Below are 24,570 nucleotides of genomic sequence, written 5' to 3'. Positions count from 1 at the left end.
CAGAAAAGATAAGAAATAATGCCTATTTTACGATTGTTTTTTAACCTTTTCAAGTGCAATTTGATGTATCAAGAAATGAAAATAAAAACCGATAAACAAGTTAATGTTCTTGTTCGTTCCTAATATTAATCACTTACTTTCAAGTTTTATATATTTTTTGCATATTTCGATTAATAACACGAAAATAGCCAAAAAATGCTTTAAAGGCTGGGAGTAATGTATTTGATGTCATGCTTTAATTTCGATGCATCACAACAGATTTGCAATCATATTTCATGTGCTATAACAAAACGCTGCTTTAATGAGAACAATGTGTATCTGATGTTCTTGGGGGGACTTACAAGAATGGTTACAAGATTAATTTAGGAAATATAATGTCCAATCGCATGCAAAAATACGATTGTTGAACTACTGGCAAAATCAATTTTGTTATAAACTACCGTAATCGTTCACAACTTTAGTAAGTATAATGCAACAGTGTGTGTCTAATATGACGCACGTATTTGCAACACCGACGCCCCCCCCCCCCACGTTACCTTTGGTAGCTACCTTCAACATTGTTCATATCGGACAGATTTGGGGGAAGGGGGAGGTGGGGGGGGGCATTGATGAAAACAAGGGTCATGCATGAATCTGACCCACCCTTTATTCGAATACTATTACTCTATTGTTTACACCTTTTGCAAGAAAAACAAGTTTGAAAGTTGGGCCCATCGTAACTCCTGTTGTCCCCACAAGCCGATAAATATATATAAAAAGGGGGTAACTATTTGTTTCAAGTGGGACAATTAGTGTAAGATGTGTTGCGATGAAGAGGGGGTTATATATAACCACACATAATAGCAGCGTGTTCCATTCAAATCAACGTAGTGGTGAAAGCAGCCCACCCCCCCCCCCCCCCCCGCCCCGATACAGTGCAGGGACTTGGCCGGGTCCGGAGAGTATGACCCATGCAAGCAGAAGTCAGAGCCTAAATACAGATTTGATTTGCATACGTGCTACATAACTTTATTAAGTATGTACTTTATTTTTACGAAAAGTCACCAAAGATTATATGAGCCAACTACAGTCTCATTTACAGTACGGCGAGACTGTGACTGTATGTGACCGTATGACCAGGGAGCTGCTGCTCTTACCCTGGTATGACCATGGCAATGTTACATCAGGTGAGTAAAACGGCTGCCTTAGTTACTACACATCGGAGTTGTAAAAGCCTCTCGACGGAAAATCGTATAGACTGACACACAAGAAGATAATACACAGTACAGACAATAAATACGAACAATGAAGTACCGCTAGTTAACATTCCTCGAATTAACAGTTAAGCATAACAATAGCACTTAGCATACTTAGGATAACTACAACAATGATATAATTCCTATAACTATCTTAAAGCCTATACGTGTATTAAGTCCAACCCAAATATCAAAGTTATAGCTAACATTAGGCCCCCGAGCCTGTTTGTGATAGTTTCATGTATTATCAAACCAATTAATTAAGCCCCCATTACTGAATAGATGAGTAGTCACGGATTTGCTTCGACCTATATCTGACCAGTGTTCTTTAATGCTTGACTGTGCTTCAGCCTATTCTGAGGTAACATAACTGAAGAAATCATGCGATATGTGATGGTGGACTCTTTTAGTTTTCACAACGTATACGCTAAGCGGGCAAATATCAGTTACGGTAAACCATCTTTCTCTCATACATATTTTGCAAATAAGACCATATATCTTATATCGAAATTTCCATGCGATCATGAAAGGCTTTCATTTCGTTGACCACGAACCCGACCTGAGCGTATACTTAAACTTTAAAAAAATTTCTTAACGCGAAGTCTGTCGTGTAAAAATTCTGCGTGTTCCTCTCCATTGGTTGTTCACACTCCTCTATCCTCAGCTGTTACCTTCCGCCACGGAGGAAGTAAGCGATACGTTACAGAACAGCGGCAAGTTCTCAGTGTATATATAAGGAAGGTTGTACAGGGATTGAACCTCATGGGTAACAGGCCCGACAGATTCTCTAGCGTGCTCCGAGTTTTCGAGCAACACTGCTTTTCATTGGCCAATAAACAACGAACGCTGTGTATTGTTGTGAATATTTTTAAATGGCAAGGCTTCATCGTATCCCTGTGGTCCCCCCCCCCCCCTCTGACATCCATTCATGTTCAATATCCATGTAATGATGACTATGTCCCATATCTTCACTACTAACCCCAAATGATCAGCTATCGGCTAACCATTCATATTTCCTACTACTGCCAGCGGTTATATTATATTAGCATTATTATGCGCGTTTCCACACGTACTGCATGCGCGTATGTGTGTATATATCTGAGTGTGTTTGTTTTTCCCCTTAATTTCTTAGAAAAACATTGCGCTGTCCTAATGGTTAAAACTACTTCCTCTGATAAGATACAATATAATTTCTTTTGCAAAAGGTACACTCTGATCTGTATTCATCTTTGTTTATCTTTTGTTCGGTTATGAAGAGAGAAAAAAAATTAAGGGATAAACCAAATGAAATTTCTTTTTAGCAAATGAAAAAAGTAGAAAGTCTTTGTTTCCTGGTGAAATTTGCGTTCAATTCCCATGTGTCCCTTGTTTTTGTTCAGTTTTATTGATTGATTGATTTCTTTGAAATGTTATACTGTTTAGCATCAAAAGTGAACTTGAAGCAAACAGATGTGATGCCATAGATGCACACTGACAAATATGTTTGATGTTTTCAAAATGTGCACACAATGTTCTTCTTCAAAATTGGGAAACATTAACATATACTTACACAGTATTGATAGATTCGCATACCCTAAGCATATGATGGAACCTTTTGGGAATCAAACTAGCTCAAAAGAATAAAGTTTTAAAAAAAGTTTAAAAAAATAAAGAAAAACGAAACAACTTTGCCCTTGGTGCGCAACTATATCATCTCATCTGTTTGCTTCAAGTTCACTGTTGATTCAAACTGTTAAAATTTCAACTGTCAATATCTCAAGAAACGCAATGTGGGAATAAGATAGATGCAAATTGCAAAGTGCTCAGTATTTCTTTCATTAGTTTAAAAATAAATTTTCCATCTAGACTGTCATTTTTATAAGTAGATTTCATTTTCTTCCTGATTTAAGTTTTTAAAAGATCTTGTAAAGTAGTTTCACCTTGGCCTTTCAATAATCATTGTCAGCTACATAGGATCATCAAGAATTTTTTGCTCCAGGCTGCATGCACGCGACTATATGAACGGAACTATTTTTTTACCAGGCCAGGTCATTTGTGTGTTTTCTTTTTCCTTTTAGGGGGGGGGGGGGCTTTAAGTTGGGGGGGAGATATTTAAATTAGCAAAGATGGCGGAAAGTTTTACTTTTGTTATTCACTTAATAAAGTACATCGAAGAAAAACAAAGATATAACGAATTCATAGTAATTCTAATAATAATATAATAAAAAAACATGAATGTTATACAGTTATTGTTTTTCTTCTTTCTATCAAATGACGTAGAAGCAGAAATGAGGTACTTATATGGATAGAGTACACCTATACCTGAGAAACATCAGTGTCATGTTTTATTCTTTTCATTATGATTATTATTTTATGTGTAGGTCTATATACACTGATACATAGACTAATAAATGCGTTGGATATAAAGTACGGGTTAAGTCAACTTATCGAGAACAATGCAAATATCACAATGATAATAAGGTCAACAATCTAAGTCACGGCTCCATGATAGTCATTATCACCTCGTGAAGCGTCCCCCAAAAACAAAGTCCAACCATATCGACTGCTCGTTTTACCAGTAACATAAAAATATATAAATACGAACCATGTAGTTCCTTTCTGTCTATTGACTTATGTGTGTTGCACAGTTTACAGTAGAAGTTGTGTAATGAGCTATAATGTTACTATATTCTTTGATTGATTCGTGAGATTTCATAAAAGGTAGTTGAGGTCATATATTGAAGTCATATCATCGTCATATATATTTATATATATATATATATATATATATATATATATATATATATACAATTGCAATCGTAGTATATATATATATTTATATATATATATATATTTATATATATATATATATTTATATATATATATATATAAATATATATATAAATAAATATATATATATATATTTATATATATATACTAGTGTTTGCACGGGTTATCCGGGTACCCGCCCGACGCAATACTACCCGGTTCCTAATTTATTACCCGAATCCTACGCAAAGTGTGATTTAAAAAAAAAAAGATTGCAAACCTACGGTTAGGCAGATTTCCCATTGACTTAGTGTGGTGTTAGGCTAACATATGTGGTCGAAGATAACAGCAATAACGAAGACACCCCCCCCCCCCCCCGACGCGATACTACCCGGTTCCTAATTTATAATTGAATCCTACGTAGTGTGATTTAAAAAAAAATGCAAACCGATGGTTAGGCAGATTTCCCATTGACTTAGTGTGGTGTTAGGCTACCATGTGGTTGAAGATAATAGCAATAACGAAACTATTCCATAGCTATCATATAACTGCGTCACAATTTCAGCTAATAAACAAATGGCTATGCTAGATTACCCCATTGACTTAGTGTGGTGTTAGGCAACCACGTGGTCGAACGTAACTGCAATAATTAATGTGTACCATGGATATCTTATAACTGCGTCACAATTTCAGCGAATAAAAAGATGGTTAGGTTTAGCTAGATTTCTCATGCATTGACTTAGTGTGGTGTTAGGCTACCATGTGGAAGAAATGATTGTTAATTCATTCGTTTATTTCATAGAAGGAAAGGCTGGCAAGGAATTTTACGACAGGTTTATGGATTATAGACTGGATAAATAAAAAATATTAATCGTAAGTGGCATTTTACAAATCGTGTATTTCAAATGCGATCAAATTGCGCGAATCGCGTAATCTCGCGGCTAATGCAAACCCTGGGCCTGCATAATAGATAGTAGTAGTAAAAACTGTTTAGGAGCTAACTTGGATATTTTTATGGTGTGATCCAATAGACGTGGAGAGCCTGCATAAGCAGCGGCGGCAGTGCGATGTTAACAACATTACTTCTAATTAGTAGTAATGTTAATTAGTAATTATATTAAGTAATTAACAAGTTTATGACAGAAAAAAAAGCAAATAGAAATTATTGAGGAAGATTTTATACCTTACCTTACACATACGTTTTTGAACATGAAAACATTGTCAGTAGATAAAATACTTCATTTATATTAGCATCCAATATGTAATTTCTTGAAAATCGTGAAACACGAGAGGAAACATTTTTTTCCCGGGTACCCGGATACCCGACGGGTAACGGCTGTCGGGTACCCGGTTCCCGATTTTTGGACCCGTGTAAACACTAATATATACGTCGTTCGTGTTGATGTTTATACTGTTCAGCTTTTCTTTCATATCGTTAGGCGTCAATCGTTGCTTGAAAAAGAATAAGTCATTGTTCTAAATGTTAACAGTGTTAATTAATATATTGTCTGTATTTATTATACATTTATCATCATAATGGCAGACTATATAAATTTCCTTATTTATTGTTCTGAGTAATACTCCATCATGTTGTATCCAGATTTGTCATTTATTAGTTATTATAACGTTTATTTTTTTACAGTTGCTTATTTCCATTGCTTATTTCCACTTTCTCTAAATTCCGTAACCCCCAACCCTTTGTTCTTGTTTCTTAAAAGAGCAACATTAAGCAACAAACTAAAAGTATTGTGACTGATAATGTAAAACAAAAGTATGAAGAATTTATAGGACCCCACCCTAAGGATTATGTGGGACACATATACTCTAATACCTCTACAATCCTCTACAACCCCAGATATAGTTTTTGTTCATTTATTGCATTTTCTGACCTCTACGGCTTAATATCTTACTTGCATTTATTTCCAGTTTCATCCATACAAAATGGCAGATGCAATGACCTTAAAGACAGAGTTAAAGAAAATCCTTCAGGGAGGGTAAAGTATTACAATATTTTACTATTTCTTTGCTTTGATTAACAAAAGACCTAACAAATACCAAATCGGAAATTCTGAAATCATTCAAACGGGGCAAGATTTATCTAAGACCTTTGGCGGAGTTCTTCATCACAAACATGTTTGCCTTATATTTAAATAAAGATGTAGGAAAAGGTTGGGTTTGCTCCTCCCTTACAACGCGTGTGGCATTATGAACATGCTTAAAGTGAAGTTTTAAGCAATGAACAATTGTCATAACTAAAGCAGTAGAAAACGACGAAACAAAAATTTATACATTCAGTAAAAGTAAGTAATTCTACAATATAGGGTTTGATTCAAACTATTTACAATCAATACAAATGCTATGACGTATTTCTTCTCTAACACAAAGTTTATAATTCATTGGTAAGTAGATTTATTCATATTATCAATGACGATTTCAACGGTGTCCGACAATATTCTGCGTATTTACACATCTGATAACGTACTTATCGAAATCAAATGAATACAATTTAACTTTGATAAATCAGAAATGAGAGCAAACTGTCAAGATAGAAGTAGAACAATGCGTTTGCGTGGACTCACTTCTTTTGTATTCTAACTGAGGATATCTGAACAAGGAGTTTCATGTCCTCGGATGTCATTCAATAGAATCCGCAGAAAATTCTATTGGTGTGTATGTGTCTGTGTGTGCGTATATGTTTGGTTGTGACATTTGTGTGATTTCTTCAAACTTGGGTATAATGTACCCCAGCGTGAACCCTTTTGCCTCGCAGTCTGTATATGCTATAACTTTTTGTTTTGCTATAGTTTTGCTATAACTCCCATGGGAAAGATTTAATTGACATGGAACCTTCATATGGGAACTGCCATGGGAACCGCGGTCAAAGCTCACATGGGTACAAGTCAAACGTCTATTTGTGTCAAAAACTCCTATCTATCTGCCTATCTGTCTATCTGTCTGTCTGGCTGCCTGTCTGTATGTCTGTTTGTCTGCCTGCCTGTATGTCTGTCTGTCTGTCTATCTATCTGTCTGTCTATCTAACAATCTCTCCATCTATCTATCTATCTATCTATCTATCTATCTATCTATCTATCTATCTATCTATCTATCTATCTATCTATCTATCTATCTATCTATCTATCTATCTATCTATCTATCTATCTATCTATCTATCTATCTATCTATCTATCTATCTATCTATCTATCTATCTATCTATCTATCTATCTATCTATCTATCTATCTATCTATCTATCTATCTATCTATCTATCTATCTATCTATCTATCTATCTATCTATCTATCTATCTATCTATCTATCTATCTATCTATCTATCTATCTATCTATCTATCTATCTAAGAATGTTTTAGATTAATCGTGCTCCTATGGCTTCTTCTCCTAGAAAAGGTAAAATGTTGATCAAAATGAAGTCAACGACCAGAATATTATTTTTGTACCGTTATTAAAAAAAAATCGATGGATAACTTTCCGAATTTAAATCTTATATCTTATTTTATAACTTGTCGTAGATGATGATTAGTATTATAATACTTTTTGCATTAAAATGAAATGTTTTTACAATTATTCAGAAACCTATATTTATATTAAGATTGATCGTTTACTTGAGGTTTAAATAAATTACTGCAGTTAACTTATAGACTGTTTGTCTGCCTGCCTGTATGTCTGTCTGTCTGTCTATCTATCTGTCTGTCTATCTAACAATCTCTCCATCTATCTATCTATCTATCTATCTATCTATCTATCTATCTATCTATCTATCTATCTATCTATCTATCTATCTATCTATCTATCTATCTATCTATCTATCTATCTATCTATCTATCTATCTATCTATCTATCTATCTATCTATCTATCTATCTATCTATCTATCTATCTATCTATCTATCTATCTATCTATCTATCTATCTATCTATCTATCTATCTATCTATCTATCTATCTATCTATCTATCTATCTATCTATCTATCTATCTATCTATCTATCTATCTATCTATCTATCTATCTATCTATCTATCTATCTATCTATCTATCTATCTATCTATCTATCTATCTATCTATCTATCTATCTATCTATCTATCTATCTATCTATCTATCTATCTATCTATCTATCTATCTATCTATCTATCTATCTATCTATCTATCTATCTATCTATCTATCTATCTATCTATCTATCTATCTATCTATCTATCTATCTATCTATCTATCTATCTATCTATCTATCTATCTATCTATCTATCTATCTATCTATCTATCTATCTATCTATCTATCTATCTATCTATCTATCTATCTATCTATCTATCTATCTATCTATCTATCTATCTATCTATCTATCTATCTATCTATCTATCTATCTATCTATCTATCTATCTATCTATCTATCTATCTATCTATCTATCTATCTATCTATCTATCTATCTATCTATCTATCTATCTATCTATCTATCTATCTATCTATCTATCTATCTATCTATCTATCTATCTATCTATCTATCTATCTATCTATCTATCTATCTATCTATCTATCTATCTATCTATCTATCTATCTATCTATCTATCTATCTATCTATCTATCTATCTATCTATCTATCTATCTATCTATCTATCTATCTATCTATCTATCTATCTATCTATCTATCTATCTATCTATCTATCTATCTATCTATCTATCTATCTATCTATCTATCTATCTATCTATCTATCTATCTATCTATCTATCTATCTATCTATCTATCTATCTATCTATCTATCTATCTATCTATCTATCTATCTATCTATCTATCTATCTATCTATCTATCTATCTATCTATCTATCTATCTATCTATCTATCTATCTATCTATCTATCTATCTATCTATCTATCTATCTATCTATCTATCTATCTATCTATCTATCTATCTATCTATCTATCTATCTATCTATCTATCTATCTATCTATCTATCTATCTATCTATCTATCTATCTATCTATCTATCTATCTATCTATCTATCTATCTATCTATCTATCTATCTATCTATCTATCTATCTATCTATCTATCTATCTATCTATCTATCTATCTATCTATCTATCTATCTATCTAGTTGTATTTTTTTGCAAGTGCCAAAATTTTAAAATTGCAATAAAATCGGTTTGTATCCAAACTTGGAGAACAGTTGGTTCATAGCTGGTACATGTGGTCTTGTATAGTTTAAGGCCATTTGGACCGAAAACTTTGTCGGACGCACTTTTGGGAACCAAATGTTTGTTTGGACCATTTTGGGCACAAATCATTTTGAGTCAACGTTTACTGGACCCAATTATTGACAGTGCCATAGGGCTTTTTCTTAGCATTTAGTTTACTATTGGAGTTACTGATATGGTACCTGACTAAGGGTGAATTGTGTATTGAAATTTATTGCTGATATTTTGGTTGAATGTTTGCTTTAGTTCAAAAATTTCACGAAAATTTAAATAATTGCTCATCATCTTCCAAAATAATTTTTTATGCACTTACCAATGTTTTGATACTTCAGAAACATAGCTTGAGAAGGTTAGGTCTTAGGGTGAATGGCCATATGAATTATCACATGAAATGGCGTGAAAATGGTGAAAAATTAGGGGAAATTTGACCCCAAATCTTCCGATTTTCAAAATCCAGAAACTTTGTCATACTACCACCTGTTTGTATTTTTTTAAGAAGAATTATGTTCATTGTACTTACAATTCCACACTTACAATTCCGTACAACCAGCAAAGGGAATAGTGGAATGGCGTTCTCATATTAGTTGTAAATCGTTTATTCATTTACAGGTATCACACCGTCGGAAATAGCCCTACTGTATTGTTTGTTGTGTGGAATTTTCTGAGTCATCATCATTTTTAATGCTTTGATGTTAAAGATGATGAAATAAACACTGACGGTTTCAAAATCTGGAAGATTGAAGTTGATTTAAGGTATTTTAGAAAATCTTGGGTGAAACAAGAAGATTCTGCAGCGACAGCTGGCAAAGGGTCGGGGAGCACTATGCTAAACTTTGAGCTCAAAATCTATATAAACGGTCATGGTGGCAAAAGTTGAAAGTGCTGTGATAGCTCAAGCCGTCAGCTATCATATGGTGCGTAGGATATGTCAGTTGAAAATTTCTAGCTATGCTCTACCGGCCTTGGAAAGTGACAAGTTCAGTGTGTAAGTCAATGGGAGCAATTAATTATGGTGCGACACCTGTGCAATTGTGACGCTTCGGGATCTAGCTGAGTCGTCAGATATGTCAGATGCAGAAGAAGACCTTCGAGATGACCCTGTGTCCCAACTGAATGGTTGCTGTGGCAGGATAGCAAGCTGGTATAGCATGTAGACCAGGCCAGTACTAGTAGTAGCCTAACGCCTAATGTTAGGCTTATGCCTAGGTTTGCCTATTAGTCACAATCTGCAAGTACCCTATTCGTTTTATTTGTGGATTTAACAACTCATTAAGTTACCTCAACGTATACTCCAGAAAGATCAACTTAAAAATTAGGATGACCAAGTTTTTCTCTTATTCTACTTTAAAATAAACTTGATATTGCTGCAAATGCTCCCCTCCAATCACCCAGTATTGCAGCATTTTAGGGTTATGCGACTGAAGGACGAATTTCCATCGCTTAGGGATGCTGAATTTTAATTGTGACCTGCGACTAGTGGAAAAAATTGAATCCTTCCCTACCCATGCCAACTCTGAATCCATGAGAAGGTGGGGTGGTCTTAAACGATCATGCATTTATATACGGCCATGATCAGGGGTACAGTGAAAAAGACACTTTTTAGCCCCCAAGTCGTCTACCCAAAACCAACACTCGAGGCTTAATATAAACTTCAAGTGTCAATAAAGTTTGAACCATGTGTGCTATTATATTCATACTTGGAAGCATAGTGACAAATAGGTGTTACAGAATCTTTTCTCTGGTAAGTCTTAATAGATATCTGTCACTCTTGGGCACAATGACTCTGATCCTTAAGTGGTAGGATTTTTGGGGTGCTCAGGGTTTGTAGGTCAAAGTTCATTAAGGGGGAATTAGGCTAAATGTTCCAACGTAAAAATGCTCCATTGACGAACATTGCTCATACTAATCCTTATACATACGGTAACATTCAGGAATTACTTATACACTAATAGTATGTACTATAATTGGTGTCTGATATTAGACATATATTATTACAACGTGTTCTTCCTTCTAGTATGATGAGACACTTAGGATGAATATCAATACAACGTGTTCTTCCTTCTAGTATGATGAGGCATTTAGGATGAATATCATTGTAAAGTGTTCTTCCTTCTAGTATGATGAGGCACTTAGGATCAATATCATTGTAACGTGTTCTTCCTTATAAGTATGGTGAGGCACTTAGGATGAATATAATTATAACGTGTTCTTCCTTATAAGTATGATGAGGCACTTAGGATGAATATCATTGTAAAGTGTTCTTCCTTATAAGTATGATGAGGCACTTAGGATGAATATCATTGTAATATGTTCTTCCTTCTAGTATTATGAGGCACTTAGGATGAATATCATTCATCATTGTAAAGTGTTCTTCCTTCTAGTATGATGAGGCACTTAGGATGAATATCATTGTAATGTGTTCTTCCTTCTAGTATGATGAGGCACTTAGGATGAATATCATTGTAAAGTGTTCTTCCTTATAAGTATGATGAGGCACTTAGGATGAATATCATTGTAATGTGTTCTTCCTTCTAGTATGATGAGGCACTTAGGATGAATATCATTGTAAAGTGTTCTTCCTTATAAGTATGGTGAGGCACTTAGGATGAATATAATTATAACGTGTTCTTCCTTATAAGTATGATGAGGCACTTAGGATGAATATCATTGTAAAGTGTTCTTCCTATAAGTATGATGAGGCACTTAGGATGAATATCATTGTAAAGTGTTCTTCCTTATAAGTATGATGAGGCACTTAGGATGAATATCATTGTAATGTGTTCTTCCTTCTAGTATGATGAGGCACTTAGGATGAATATCATTGTAAAGTGTTCTTCCTTATAAGTATGATGAGGCACTTAGGATGAATATCATTGTAAAGTGTTCTTCCTATAAGTATGATGAGGCACTTAGGATCAATATCATTGTAATGTGTTCTTCCTTCTAGTATTATCAGGCACTTAGGATGAATATCATTAATCATTGTAAAGTGTTCTTCCTTCTAGTATGATGAGGCACTTAGGATGTATAGCATTGTAATGTGTTCTTCCTTCTGGTATGATGAGGCACTATGAATATCATTGTAATGTGTTCTTCCTTCTAGTATGATGAGGCACTTAGGATGAATATCATTGTAAAGTGTTCTTCCTTCTAGTATGATGAGGCACTTAGGATGAATATCATTGTAAAGTGTTCTTCCTTCTAGTATGATGAGGCACTTAGGATGAATGTCATTGTAATGTGTTCTTCCTTCTAGTATAATGAGGCACTTAGGATGAATATCATAGTAACGTGTTCTTCCTTATTAGTATGATCAGGGACGAAGGATAAAGACAGCTGTAAGGTGTTCTCCTTTGGACCAGTATGATAAGGTTTCCTTTACTATTACAATCCGGATGTTCTCCCCTTGGTGACCCCTGCACTTCCAGTCAATGACAGTTTGCCCTACTCCATCAATCGGTTCATATTATTAAGACTGTAATTAGGTCTATAAATAGGTCAAAACGCAGGGTTGTATTGATAAATACTTCTAATTTTAAAATTCCCCGACTGAACGCTTTCCCATTGACTTACGATTGAGCCACCCATACACTTCCACGCCACTGTGACCAGTTCTTTCACACCAGAGACAGGCCAACCTAGCCTAGCCTAGCCTACAATTTCATTTAGAAATTCAGGAATGATGTCATCATTGCCATTAACCGTTTGAGCTAACTACCGGCTATCGGCGACGTTGTAATTTGATCTGGTGTGAATGGTTATGCTATTTTGCGACAGTCCATGCAGGATAGGGAGGATTTTATCTCCAATCTATCTCAGATTGAGAGTGTCCGCCCGTATAAACCCGCACTACATGTACAGTTTCGCTTTTACAAGCCAAAACTTCATTGTCAAAAGACCGACACACACGCAAATAGCTAGTCTATGCACTGTATACGCAAATTAGTTAAAGTGGGAGCACATATTTCTCATGCAAACACGCCAAGTCACATACCATCATTATACGGGACGAAATACTCTGAATATTCGCTGATTATTACGACTTGAAAAGAGTTAAATCGCCAACCGGGTTGCTTATATAACATTGAGCATTTTACCATTATCTTCACCTTCCCCTTACCCTAGTTTCACCTTTACAATCTCTTAGCTAGCAGCACAGACAGGAAGTCCTCCTACATCACACTTCCAAGAAAGGCTAACAGTTTCTGTTTACTAACATAAACATAGTAACAAATATTTCAACCTCTCATGTTCCAGTAGATCACTTACACTTTGACCCCCACAGTAATTCTCTAACAGAAGCCCTACATCTGAATGTACATCTAATATCAGATCTCTCCAATTAAGTAACCTTTGGTAGAATATAATTGTCAATGGTGTCATTGTGTGGTAATTTCTTAATTTATAGCTCAACCTCTGTTAACTAGAAAGGTAAATATATGGACAGATTAACTCTCTCTCCCATCCTCTGTAATCCATTGTCAAAGTCTATGTAAGATGTAACTTTCACCAATTGTATTCAGTAGCAGTTATCTAACCAGATGAAGTTCTGCTCTGTTTGATTGAAGTTTTGTTTGTCCTTATTTCTTGGGCACATACCGCTGTGACACTTCTATTTGCATCATTGCCAGATATTCTCGAGACTCTAAAGATGACCCAATGGAACAGCTGAGCTATTTGTTTGCAAAAAAAGATATTTCAACAGGTGACCAATTGGACAAAACCAAAGGAGACCTAAACAAAAATGTTTACTTTGTGGAAAGTGGATTATTGGAGCTGTCTGTACCAAAAGAAGGAAGTGTAAGTTTTACTTAGCTATGTGTGATATATAAATTTCAGTGAGATGTCACTGTTACCAACGCACTCATGGGCATAGGTGTAGGAGCCTCATTTGATTGGGGGGGGGGAGGGCTGTAACGACTTGCCCGAAAAAATATAACCAAAGTTTTTCGCGCGCTCCGCGCGCTTTCCACATGTTAATGTGCATATCATACAGGCATGCATCGGTTATTACATCACATGCAAATAACATAAAATCATTTTCCATGTTATTACCCTTCCATATTGGTTATAATTATTGGGGAAGTCGTTACAACAACAATAATAATAAAAATATAAGTTTAACCATTGAAAAACACATTGCAAATTATTCTTCTTTCAGTAGGTGCCAGTGGTGGAGCTAGGGGAATTGGTCAGGGGGTCGACACTGTCTAAGCGGAGCGCCATCACAGGTTGGCGCGGAACGTACAGACTTTTTTTGAGTAAAGATTCTCCCTTGAATGACCCTTTCCAGGCCTAGATAATTTGCGATAAACAAAGAATAAATAGGTACTGTCATCGCCATTGGTCAGAAAATTGCACCAAAAAAACGTGACAATCGCAATAGGTATTTGAGAGCGCAATGAAAAAGTCAATAATCGCGAATACGTAAAAAGTGGTAACTAGCTGAAAAGGGCACCAGCAGACCTTTTGAGTCCATCAGGGGGGCATCCGCCCCCTCTGACTGTATGGATGCTCCGCCACTGGTAGGTGCCTGAAAAATTCTCAGCATATTGTCCAAACTTTCACCCAAAATATTGAAAAACACACTGCAAATTATTCTTCTTTCAGTAGGTGCCCCAAAAAATTATCAGCATATTGCCCAAACTTTCACCGAAAAAATTGAAAAACACATTGCAAATTATTCTTCTTTCAGTAGATGCCCGAAAAATTCTCAGCATATTGCTGAATTTTCACCCCCAAAAAATGAAAAACACACTGCAAATTATTCTTCCTCCAGTAGGTGCCCGAAAAATCCTCAGCATATTGCACAAATTTTCACCAAAACAGTTGGTTGGGGGGCTGCAGCCTCCCCAGCCCCCCCCCCCCCCGCCTCCTACACCTATGCTCATGGGCTCTTTCAGCGTCGCTAGCCCCAGACTTTGGAACGCTCTCCCTGTCGAAACAAAAATTTCGAAGACCATCAGAACTTTTAAAGTTGCTTTAAATACTCATTTATTTAAGAAATCGTTTTTATAACTGTTTTTGTTGTTCAGCGCCATTGAGTGTTTTTACAGTAATGTGCACTCTACCAAGTGTTACCACCTTAACCTTAACTCTCACGTCTTCAAAATAATTTTGTTCTAATTAATATTTTGGGAGAGTTCAAGGTAAATTTCAAGGTTTGTAGTTATATTCCTTACACGTTATGATGGACATTGACTGATATTTAGAAGGGATGTTGGCTTACTGAACTAGCACCCTGAGGTGATAAAAAAGAAATTGGTGTCTTACCAATTGGCCAGTCGTCTTTGCGCTTGGTCATTACTATAGTTAGAGCCAGAGTATGATTTGAGTTACTTAATGAAGTTATATTGTGACATGGCTCAACTATTTTAGAGATTGCTGTTTTAAGCTTGTAATGTATGTATCCTGCAAAGTGTTTAGCAGTTTATCCCAATCATCTTACATGGGCATCTGTATTATATTTTTATTTGTATATTATATTTTGACATCAGAATGTCTCACAATGCCAAGACGCACATCGAAATATGTATAAAGCATTTAAAACAGGTGGATTTGTTTGCATTGCCTGCTAAAACTGAAAGCTGGTACTTGTAGCTGCAACGATCATGGAAAAGTCGCTTCTACGCCCTCTTACCTGCAAAACAAACATTCTCTGCAGGTTGGACATCACGCAATATATTTGGCCCCATCCAAATTCAAACTGGCTGCGGGCCTGTTGTAACAACAACAGTTGTATACTTCGGTTCGACGAAAATTCAGAATGCTGGTTTGATTAAGGTTGATTAAAGAGAGGACAAAATCTGTTCTATCTTTCAAAAAGCTACTGCATTAATTAATGCCTGGTGCTGGATGAGCACTTCACAGTCATTTTGTACCAACATGAAGTAAACTTCAAGGTGTATAGATTATGCATGAGATAGTTGCTGTAATTTCAGGCGGGGAGGGGTAACAACCTTTGATGTGTGACTATCAAAACCAAACAAAGAAAGTGTTGGCTAAAATATGTTGTTTATCGGAAAACTGAAGAAGTGGTGGAATGGTATTGAGTGCCTTCAGGTTTCATTTATGTTGAACATATCTTTGGTTTTTTTCAGCCTGATGAAAGAGAAGTTATCAGGGTTGTGCGAAGAAAAGAATTTATCTTTGGCCATTTATCCATTGCTAACACGTTGACGGTAAGTTAGTTACTATCATGACCAAATATATCCGTAGTTAAGGTTTGCACATGGCCATACACACAATTTCAACGTTTAACGTTTAACAAAAGCAGATTTTCTTAAGTGAGAGTTTTGTGGCAGCTCGATCATTATCAATTTCTGTTTTAATTTAGCCTTGCCAGAGTCAAAAGGAAACAATGTGATGGCGTGTGTGTGCGTGTATGTGTGCGTGTATGTATGTGTGTATGTGACAGTTGCTTGTTAACATGTCAACTCTAAATGTTTATGGTAGATTAATTTATACATACTTGGTATGTGGATGCATCGATGAAGTTCATTTGTCATTAGTGGTCAACAGAGATCAAAGTCTGACAACTTTGTGAACACGCAACTCAAAAGCTGCATCTCTGTAAAACTTCATACATACTATGCAAATTGAGCTTGTTGAGTACATGAACCTTATTGAAAATTGGTGAAGGGCAAAGGTCATTTGCAGTCAACATTTAGGTGAAGTCTGAAAATCTTGTAAACACGATAACAAAAGAGTGAACCTGTTTTGAACTTCATACTTAGTATATAGATCCAGCTTGGTGAATGCAATAATCCTTTTGAAATTGTTATAGGTCAAAGGTCATATGAGGTCAACAGGCATCAAAGTCTGAAAAATTTTTAAACATGATAACTCCAAAATCAAAGCTACAATTATTCTGTGAATTCTACAATGCTATGATTTTCTTTTGGTAAACATAGTTTCAATGGTCAAATTAAGTTCAGGTTAGGTCTGTGACGGGGCGCTATAGGTCTTCAATGGTCAAAATACCTGTCATCCAGGTAATGAACTCTGCTTCAGAGTTCATATTCTTGCTTTAAACGTGCACTTAAACCTCCTATCAGTTTTCACTCTCTGAACTTCAAGGGATCAACAGGTTATCTCAAATGGGCACAAACTGGCTCAATGGGTCAAACGGTTATCTCAAATGTTGGAAAAATTGCGCATTCTCTTAAAAATATTCCACAGTGTATAAACAATGCCATGTATCTCTCGAAAATTATTAAAGCTGGTATTTGCTAGCTCAAAATCGGTAAAGTATGTATACACTTCACATTAGAAGACTGCTCTTCTGGATATTGAAACATTTTGGTTTGAAATTCTATACTGTAAAATCCTTAGGAGTGAATGACAAGGTTGATGTCCAAAAGGGATTTCTACAAATCATTTCTGGTTCTCACTTAGTTCTTGGACAAATTTAACTCACTTGCTTTACATTAATCAGATAGTTATTTGGAACTGTGAGCAAATTTTATGGCAATGAATCACAAAGCTAACTGTCTTTCTGGTTCTTTAATACCCTCATTTAGTATTAGTGTTGCATATTCATTACTAAACTCACATCTAGGCGTGGTCTGGCTATTATGATGAGAATCTTTTTGTCATAACAGCTTTTAAAGTTTACTGTTTTCACGCCATTCTTGTTAGTTTTAACAACTATCACTAGTCAGTCGTGACGTGTTTCATCCATGCACAACACAGGTGATACATAGAAACATAAAGAAAAACATTTTCCCCGTTTTTGGTACGCACGTAATTACTTGTAAAACGTAAAAACAACAAAGTTTATGTCGTCAATGAGGGTAAAAGACAAAGTGTTTTTTTTTACCCACGTAGTGAAGTACATTTTCTGGTGTACAAGATGTGCCTTCGTAATGATAGCATCATAATAGTCATATACCAACTATTGCGATGAGATCTGCAACTTCATAGGTTGCCTACTTATTAAACTATGGTTTTTATAACAGAGTGTGAGGAACTACAGGTGGGGGAGGGGAAGGGAAAGGCACCTTCCATGCATGCCTTCAAATCTAACCATTACCCATTAGCTTAGCTATCTGGCTATATGGGATTTAAAGGAAGAAAACAGAGTAAGTTCCATATTATTTCATGACATATACTTCATTGATTTTTCGTAACTTATTTCCCAGATTTTGGTAATATAGGGGCTATCAGGTCACTCCGCCCACTGTTTTGAAAAACATTTAAATGAAACTGAATTCCTCTCTGGAATGTATTTCTGTGACTTAATTTAAAATAGCTACAAAGTAACTGTCTAAAAGCCCTTTGCCTTTCCAGGCTTGGAATGTCTTCGACAGAATTTAAATTCCTTGTTGTAAATTCCAAGTAGCTATAGATGAATATGAAATATCTCACTATCTATCTATCTAATTCCTACAATTTTTGGAGGCTTCACAACAGGGCTTTGAAATAAATTCCTTAGAAATTGAAAAAAATTGAAATTCTTTGTCTCATATGTATGTTGTGCTTTAAACTCTTCGCCCCTGGACCCACACTAGTGCCTGAGATACATTCCAGATAGAATGTAAGTGTACTTCCTCTCTCTAACTTGCATTCAATTTTGCGCTCCAAAATCGCTGCAAACGCGAGCAAGAACTATTTAAAGTGCTACAACTACCGGGCACACCCAGCCAATAACAGTGTACAATGGACCTCGAGGTATATTGTGTTCAGCTAGCTCCCAAATTTGCTTGCTTGTGATGTGCATGTATATGTGCCTCAAAATCTTTGCCCACGCCCATATTGTGTGCTTTCCCACATGGTTAAAATTAAGCGCATGTGAAAAGTGTATTGCAGCACATATCATTGGAGGGTGTGTGTGATATTTGTTGGGGGGGAGGGTGGGGGCACACATGGTGACTGGTTCATCTAGAGGAGTATCTCGATAACTATCAAGCAATCTTGGTTTAAACTTTGTGAAATATTTATATATCTCTCTGCATACCTCTGGTAAATGGTACCACCGATTCGAACGTGTTTTTGTTTTGCAGGGTAATGTAGATCATTATACTGACATTGTTGCCATGGCGAAAGAAAAGACAATAGTACACTGGTTCAGTAATGAGGAATTCTTGAAGCTGGCACAAAGTGATAGAATGTTTGCATTTCAACTGATGCAGGTGAGAATATTATGTGTTGAAAACCATATTGAGTAGCAGGAACAGGGGTGTGACGTGTTGGGGGGGGGGGCTATAAGAGGGTTCATCAATGGATAGTAGATATGCAGTGGGTCGACATGGTCGAAAAATGTTGCCTTTACTAATTGTAACTATGGCATTTATCAAGCTGTTAGTCCTCTCTTATGATGTATTATGACACATTCCTAAATCCAATACGCCTAATGATTCATTCCAACTCGAAATCACTCATGAATTCACTGCATGAAATAATATAAATAGAAAGAAATTATAGCAAAATTTGAACTGAATTTACTTCATTCTTGTATTCAAAGCTCAGTCTTGATAGTTACAGTACGCCTTTTGTGCCAACTTTAGTATGCCGTCGTATGTCATTATGGCTTTTCACTGCATAGTTTAAATTCATACCTTCTCAATGCATTTATCCTTTCGCTTCATTTTCAGGCCTTTATCTTTAAACTCATTTCGTTGTTACAATTGCATATTCTCTTCTATAAGTACACTACTCAATCATATTCACATTTCTTTCAGATAATCTTATCTTACTTAGATGACTTCAGGAATGCCTTGTTCAGTGTTTACGGATTGGGACAGCAGATTTGGTTCAGAGTAAGTTCGGTCGTAATTGGCTCACGCAATTGATTTTATGTGTTTGGTTTGTGTGAGGTTTACACGTAACAAGTACATTCCTTAAACCATGGCCACTGTTTACTGTTTCATGCCCAACTTACGATGGTATGTTTTTTCCTCCATTTCTCCTACAATGTAGGTGAGATTAAATAAACGAAATGGTGTCTTCTGCTCTAGTAGGAAATTATACCTTTTTGACAAAACCTGGGATGTGACAATCATATTTTAGAACGTTAATGATTTGAAATATTAGCTTTGTTTTTTCTGGAAACACTCCCAAGTTTTGTAAGTTTATATAGTTTATATGAACTAACCACGGACAAACAGTGAGGGATATTATACTACTCTGTTGTAATATTTAGCATACAGTACAACATTTTGAAATTTGATCCAAGTTATTCATTAGAGTTCTACAATGAATTCGTTCTCACGATCGTTGAAAGAGAGAGACTAGATATCAACTATGAAAGGTTTTCAAATGTGTATTTAGTTCTCTGAGTCCATTATTTAATACGCTTAAATTTTGTAGAGAGACTTAGTTCCTGGCGAAGGACCAGCCGAAAAGTTGCCACTTGAAGAGAGAGCTGATGCTGGAGAGACAAACGATTATGTAAGATATAAAAATATCTTTAATCATATACAGTTGTCTGGAACTTAGAAATAAGTTGATGCAACAAAAATGTACTGTAAACACCATTGGATGCTGCAAATCCATGATTAACCAGTCCTGTGATATATGCTGTATTAAGGAATGTGATGAGGCGTTCTCTAAATCGTACATGAACTTGTATTCTAATTGGTGAACTAAAAGTATAGAGTTATGAATAAACAAAAGGTAGAAGTAATAATGTGGCTGAACAGTTCATTTTCAATCTGTGGAACACAGAGATTACTGAAAGATACAATCTGCAAATGTCCCGTTCCCCCCCCCCCCTTATCTAGATATACTGTATAAGCTTCTGTTGTTTTTCCACCAAAGTTGTCTCCAGACTTGCGTAAATTGGATCCTGAACTAAAGCAGCAACCAGGAACCAAATGGCTTGACAACAAAGAGGCATGTCAGAAGGTGATGGATGACCTTTGCTTGAAGGTGAGTGCAGATCTGCACCCTCTTAGCTTCCACAAATCCTAACACAGTGCGCTGCAACTTAAAAGCTCCCATGCCTAACCTATATCATCATTTATAATGTGATACGTACCCATATACATACTTTGAGTGTGCGTACGCATTTGTTTGTTAGGTGAGTGCGTAAACCTTGCTTGTAAATGCACTCTCCATCTTATTAGAACCCAAACATTCCATTTGGCAGCCGATACTCATTGATAGTACAGTAACTACTGGTGCAACCTGTAACACATGTAACCCTGTTACATACAGAAAGTAGTCATTACTGATGCATGGGACATCAACAGTAGTAACATGTTCTTGCAGGTGGCCCCAGGAAGTAAGTAAAGGAGGTGCGGTACCGCTTGATTCCTGTTCACACCCCTCTTTAAATTACGCCAATTCGTCATGCCGAGAACAAAGATCGGCCATGTTTGGATATATATATGCCTTACTTATAGCATGAAACGACTTGATACGACTTCATTTAGAATAGCTTATACAGAACTTGCACTCAATGGTTGGTACAGCAACTACTGTTCACTACTATGTGTTCGTAACATGTGTTACAGGACATGAACAGCCATGAGTATCGGGTGCATATGAAGGTCCCTTGGTAAGTAAAACAACTCAAACTTATTTCAAAAGAGAAATCCCTAAAAAATGAGGTCAATGTATGACAATCTTGTGATCGAGGTAACATTCTTAATTCTCATGGATCGATACTTTATCAATTTGTACGGTGGATTTGATTCTATCGATAAGACAGTTTGTTGGTCACTAGAGCCTATAACTTCTATCTCAGTTGACATAGCAACCGTTGCCATGGTAGGGTGTGCCACTTCTTTGCTGCAGGCGATTCTTCCAGTTTGGATAATTATTGCTTCAGTTGTCGCATTACAGAATATACATCCACTGAAAAGGTTACCTGTTGACAAGAAACAGACCTTAAACGACCCAATACAGTGCTGGGTTTAGCGTATATAAACAAGAAAGAGAGTCTTGTTAGCTACTACTGGGTGTACATTTACATCGTTAACAGTTTTGATGTAATATATAAGTTTGATTCATCAATGGACTTTCAATTGAAAAGCAAACAATGGCCAGTGTGTTATGTATCTTTACTGTATGATACTTGTTTCTTATTCTTTTGCCAAAGGGGGACGATTACAAGGAATTACTGATGAAGCACCTTGAGGTTTACCACCTCCCTATGAATTGCCAAATCAGCAAACGAGACACTGAGGTATTTTGAACATCCTTCAATTCAATTGGGTATTATCGGGCAAGTTTAAAAGTGTTACCTATGTCAAAACCTGCACAGATTAGTTTTCTTCACGACAATAGACTTGAAGGCCTTCAAACATAACTGCTTTGTTTGACCGAAACACGACACATATACAGGCACGATTATGACCTTGCGAGGTAATGTTAGGCGAACCTAATAGAGGAATATGTACTCCAGGGTTCATACGGTAGTTATACAGGCTTTCAAGAACACACTTGACCAAGCATTGTATACATGTTACATGTTATGTCATAGTGATGACGTTTTATCCATACAGTTTATTCTTGGGTTTGGGGGAGGGGGGGGTTACACAATTTCTGATTACAAAATCCCAATCCCTTTCTGCCAAAATAATATGAAGACTCGAAAAACATCCACCTATTCCATCAACATACCAATATATAGGTAGGACTTTCTTTCTAACTAAGGTTTTTCTTGATGAAGTGATTCATTTGTAAGTCGTTCACAAGAGATCGCGAAGTATTGGCTATCATCAATACATCTCATAACAGGATAAGTTTGGTAACTTATTGGGAATGATATGTCAGCTTTTATACACGATGACAAACTACATGCAACACATGCATTTATGATTACTTGAAGAGTTGACGAAAAACACTACTGGATTATCATTATCAAAGCAAATAGGTGATCAAAAGCAATGATCAATGTATGCGAATACTGGTACAGGTATACAAGGTCCCCAGTAGGATTATAAGTACCATTACGGGAACAAGGTTTCGACTACGAGTATATAACCATGACTACCTGTACAAGTACGAGCCAAACGAGGAAGCGAAATATAATTTTTCTGAGGACTCGGTGATTCTTTGAAGGACTAGGAATTCCTTTGTTCTCAAGTTCTCAGTCAGAATACAAGACAACTGCATCCACACGCACACTCACACAAAATTAGAAGAACAGTGCGTATTTTACTGTTAAGAAAGTAAGATATTTGGTTCATATCATTTCAGGCAAACTGCATCGTCTTTCCTTTGGATGGTAGATTGCAGATAAGCTCTAAAAAAAGCAATAACAACAAAAAAATACGTACAGAGCCTCCACCGATTCTTGGAGTTTACTCCGTTATAACAGGCCAGCCACAAGGTTATGGATTCCACGCTGCTGATGGAGGATGCAAAGTAGCGATATTAACACCTGAGAGTTTTAACCAGTGAGTGTGCATTAATTAATTGAGCATATCTATAGACAAATTCATATATATGAAGTAATTGACCAAACAGCATGGTGTTAATCATTTGCAGCGATCTTTCTTTTCTCTCTTTGAACAAGCGAGCGTACTTGTAGCTTAACATTTGAATCTACAAGACAATTTAGTTAATATACAGAATTGATGAATATATCTAGCAGTACCAAATGACGCTTGGTGAATGTCTGTGGATGATCTCAATTAACGTTGGTTTAGTATACTTAATCTTTACAGAACTTTTTGAAAAAGGTGAAATAATCTGTTTTAAGAATGTTCTTAATACAGCAATCAGGTTTCATATAGCTTCAAGAATCACGCTGCATGTGCTGGTGCAACGTTGTAAAAACAAGGACATATTGTAAGGTCAGCTTTAAATTCCTGTTAAAATCTACGTAGTTTGGATATGACACATGGTTTTGTCATATATCGATGGCAAATAGTTTGGATTTGGTACAAGTTCCTAACTCTGTAATTTTGATTATTAATCAGTAGAACTACACCCTGTATGAAAGGTACTTGTTATGATTGCTGTTGGAACCTCAAGAGGGTGTCAGCGCATGAATTATGATATTCAAATTCTTTTTTATGTTAGAATCTAACTGTTTTCTCATAATTTGTTTTCATTCAATTTATGAAATTTGCCACAATTAGAAAAATTGCACAAATAAAAGTTGAGTGCTTGCAAATAATAGCTGAAAATAAACATTTGTCTCAATGTGCAGAACATACATGCAGAGAGGTTTTGAAGTCTGTCTTCCTTGTCCACATTTTTTATTGCCAACTGTTTATCAACTGCTTAACACGCCAAGCCTTGCCTTCTCGTAAAGTTGATTTAGCTCAGAGTTACCAGGCTTGGCAGCTATGGCAGTTATCTTTCAATTCATTTTAACATCTGGGTCCGACGGGTGGGTAGGGACACACCATCGCCCATTTTGAAAGGTCAATATGTTTCTGAGTAGAGAATGGTCTGTCATGCTGTGGAGGCAGTTATCAGTAACTTTGTC

General features: G+C 35.9%; 1 protein-coding gene across 3 annotated transcripts in view; it reads left to right on the top strand.

The window, feature by feature from the left end:
• The first annotated feature begins 1,496 nt into the window (after positions 1–1,496).
• LOC139962849 (patatin-like phospholipase domain-containing protein 7) overlaps positions 1,497–24,570 on the top strand; it is a 42,512-nt gene continuing 19,438 nt past the window's right edge. For 2 of the 3 annotated variants that reach the window (XM_071963230.1, XM_071963228.1), the window contains exons 1-10: positions 3,796–3,935; positions 5,910–5,977; positions 13,814–13,982; positions 16,283–16,363; positions 19,187–19,315; positions 19,865–19,942; positions 20,493–20,573; positions 20,943–21,053; positions 22,228–22,314; positions 23,331–23,530. In XM_071963230.1, the coding sequence (XP_071819331.1) occupies positions 5,925–5,977; positions 13,814–13,982; positions 16,283–16,363; positions 19,187–19,315; positions 19,865–19,942; positions 20,493–20,573; positions 20,943–21,053; positions 22,228–22,314; positions 23,331–23,530 (989 nt within the window). In that variant the 5' untranslated portion in view covers positions 3,796–3,935; positions 5,910–5,924. Of the gene's footprint in view, positions 1,687–3,795; positions 3,936–5,909; positions 5,978–13,813; positions 13,983–16,282; positions 16,364–19,186; positions 19,316–19,864; positions 19,943–20,492; positions 20,574–20,942; positions 21,054–22,227; positions 22,315–23,330; positions 23,531–24,570 lie in introns of those variants that run through there. The other variant, XM_071963229.1, reaches the window with a different exon arrangement.

The sequence above is a fragment of the Apostichopus japonicus genome, chromosome 21 (genome assembly GCF_037975245.1).
Source record: "Apostichopus japonicus isolate 1M-3 chromosome 21, ASM3797524v1, whole genome shotgun sequence".
Classification (NCBI taxonomy): domain Eukaryota; kingdom Metazoa; phylum Echinodermata; class Holothuroidea; order Aspidochirotida; family Stichopodidae; genus Apostichopus; species Apostichopus japonicus.
The sequence above is the reverse complement of the archived record's forward strand: the minus strand, read 5'-3'. Positions and strand labels throughout refer to the sequence as shown.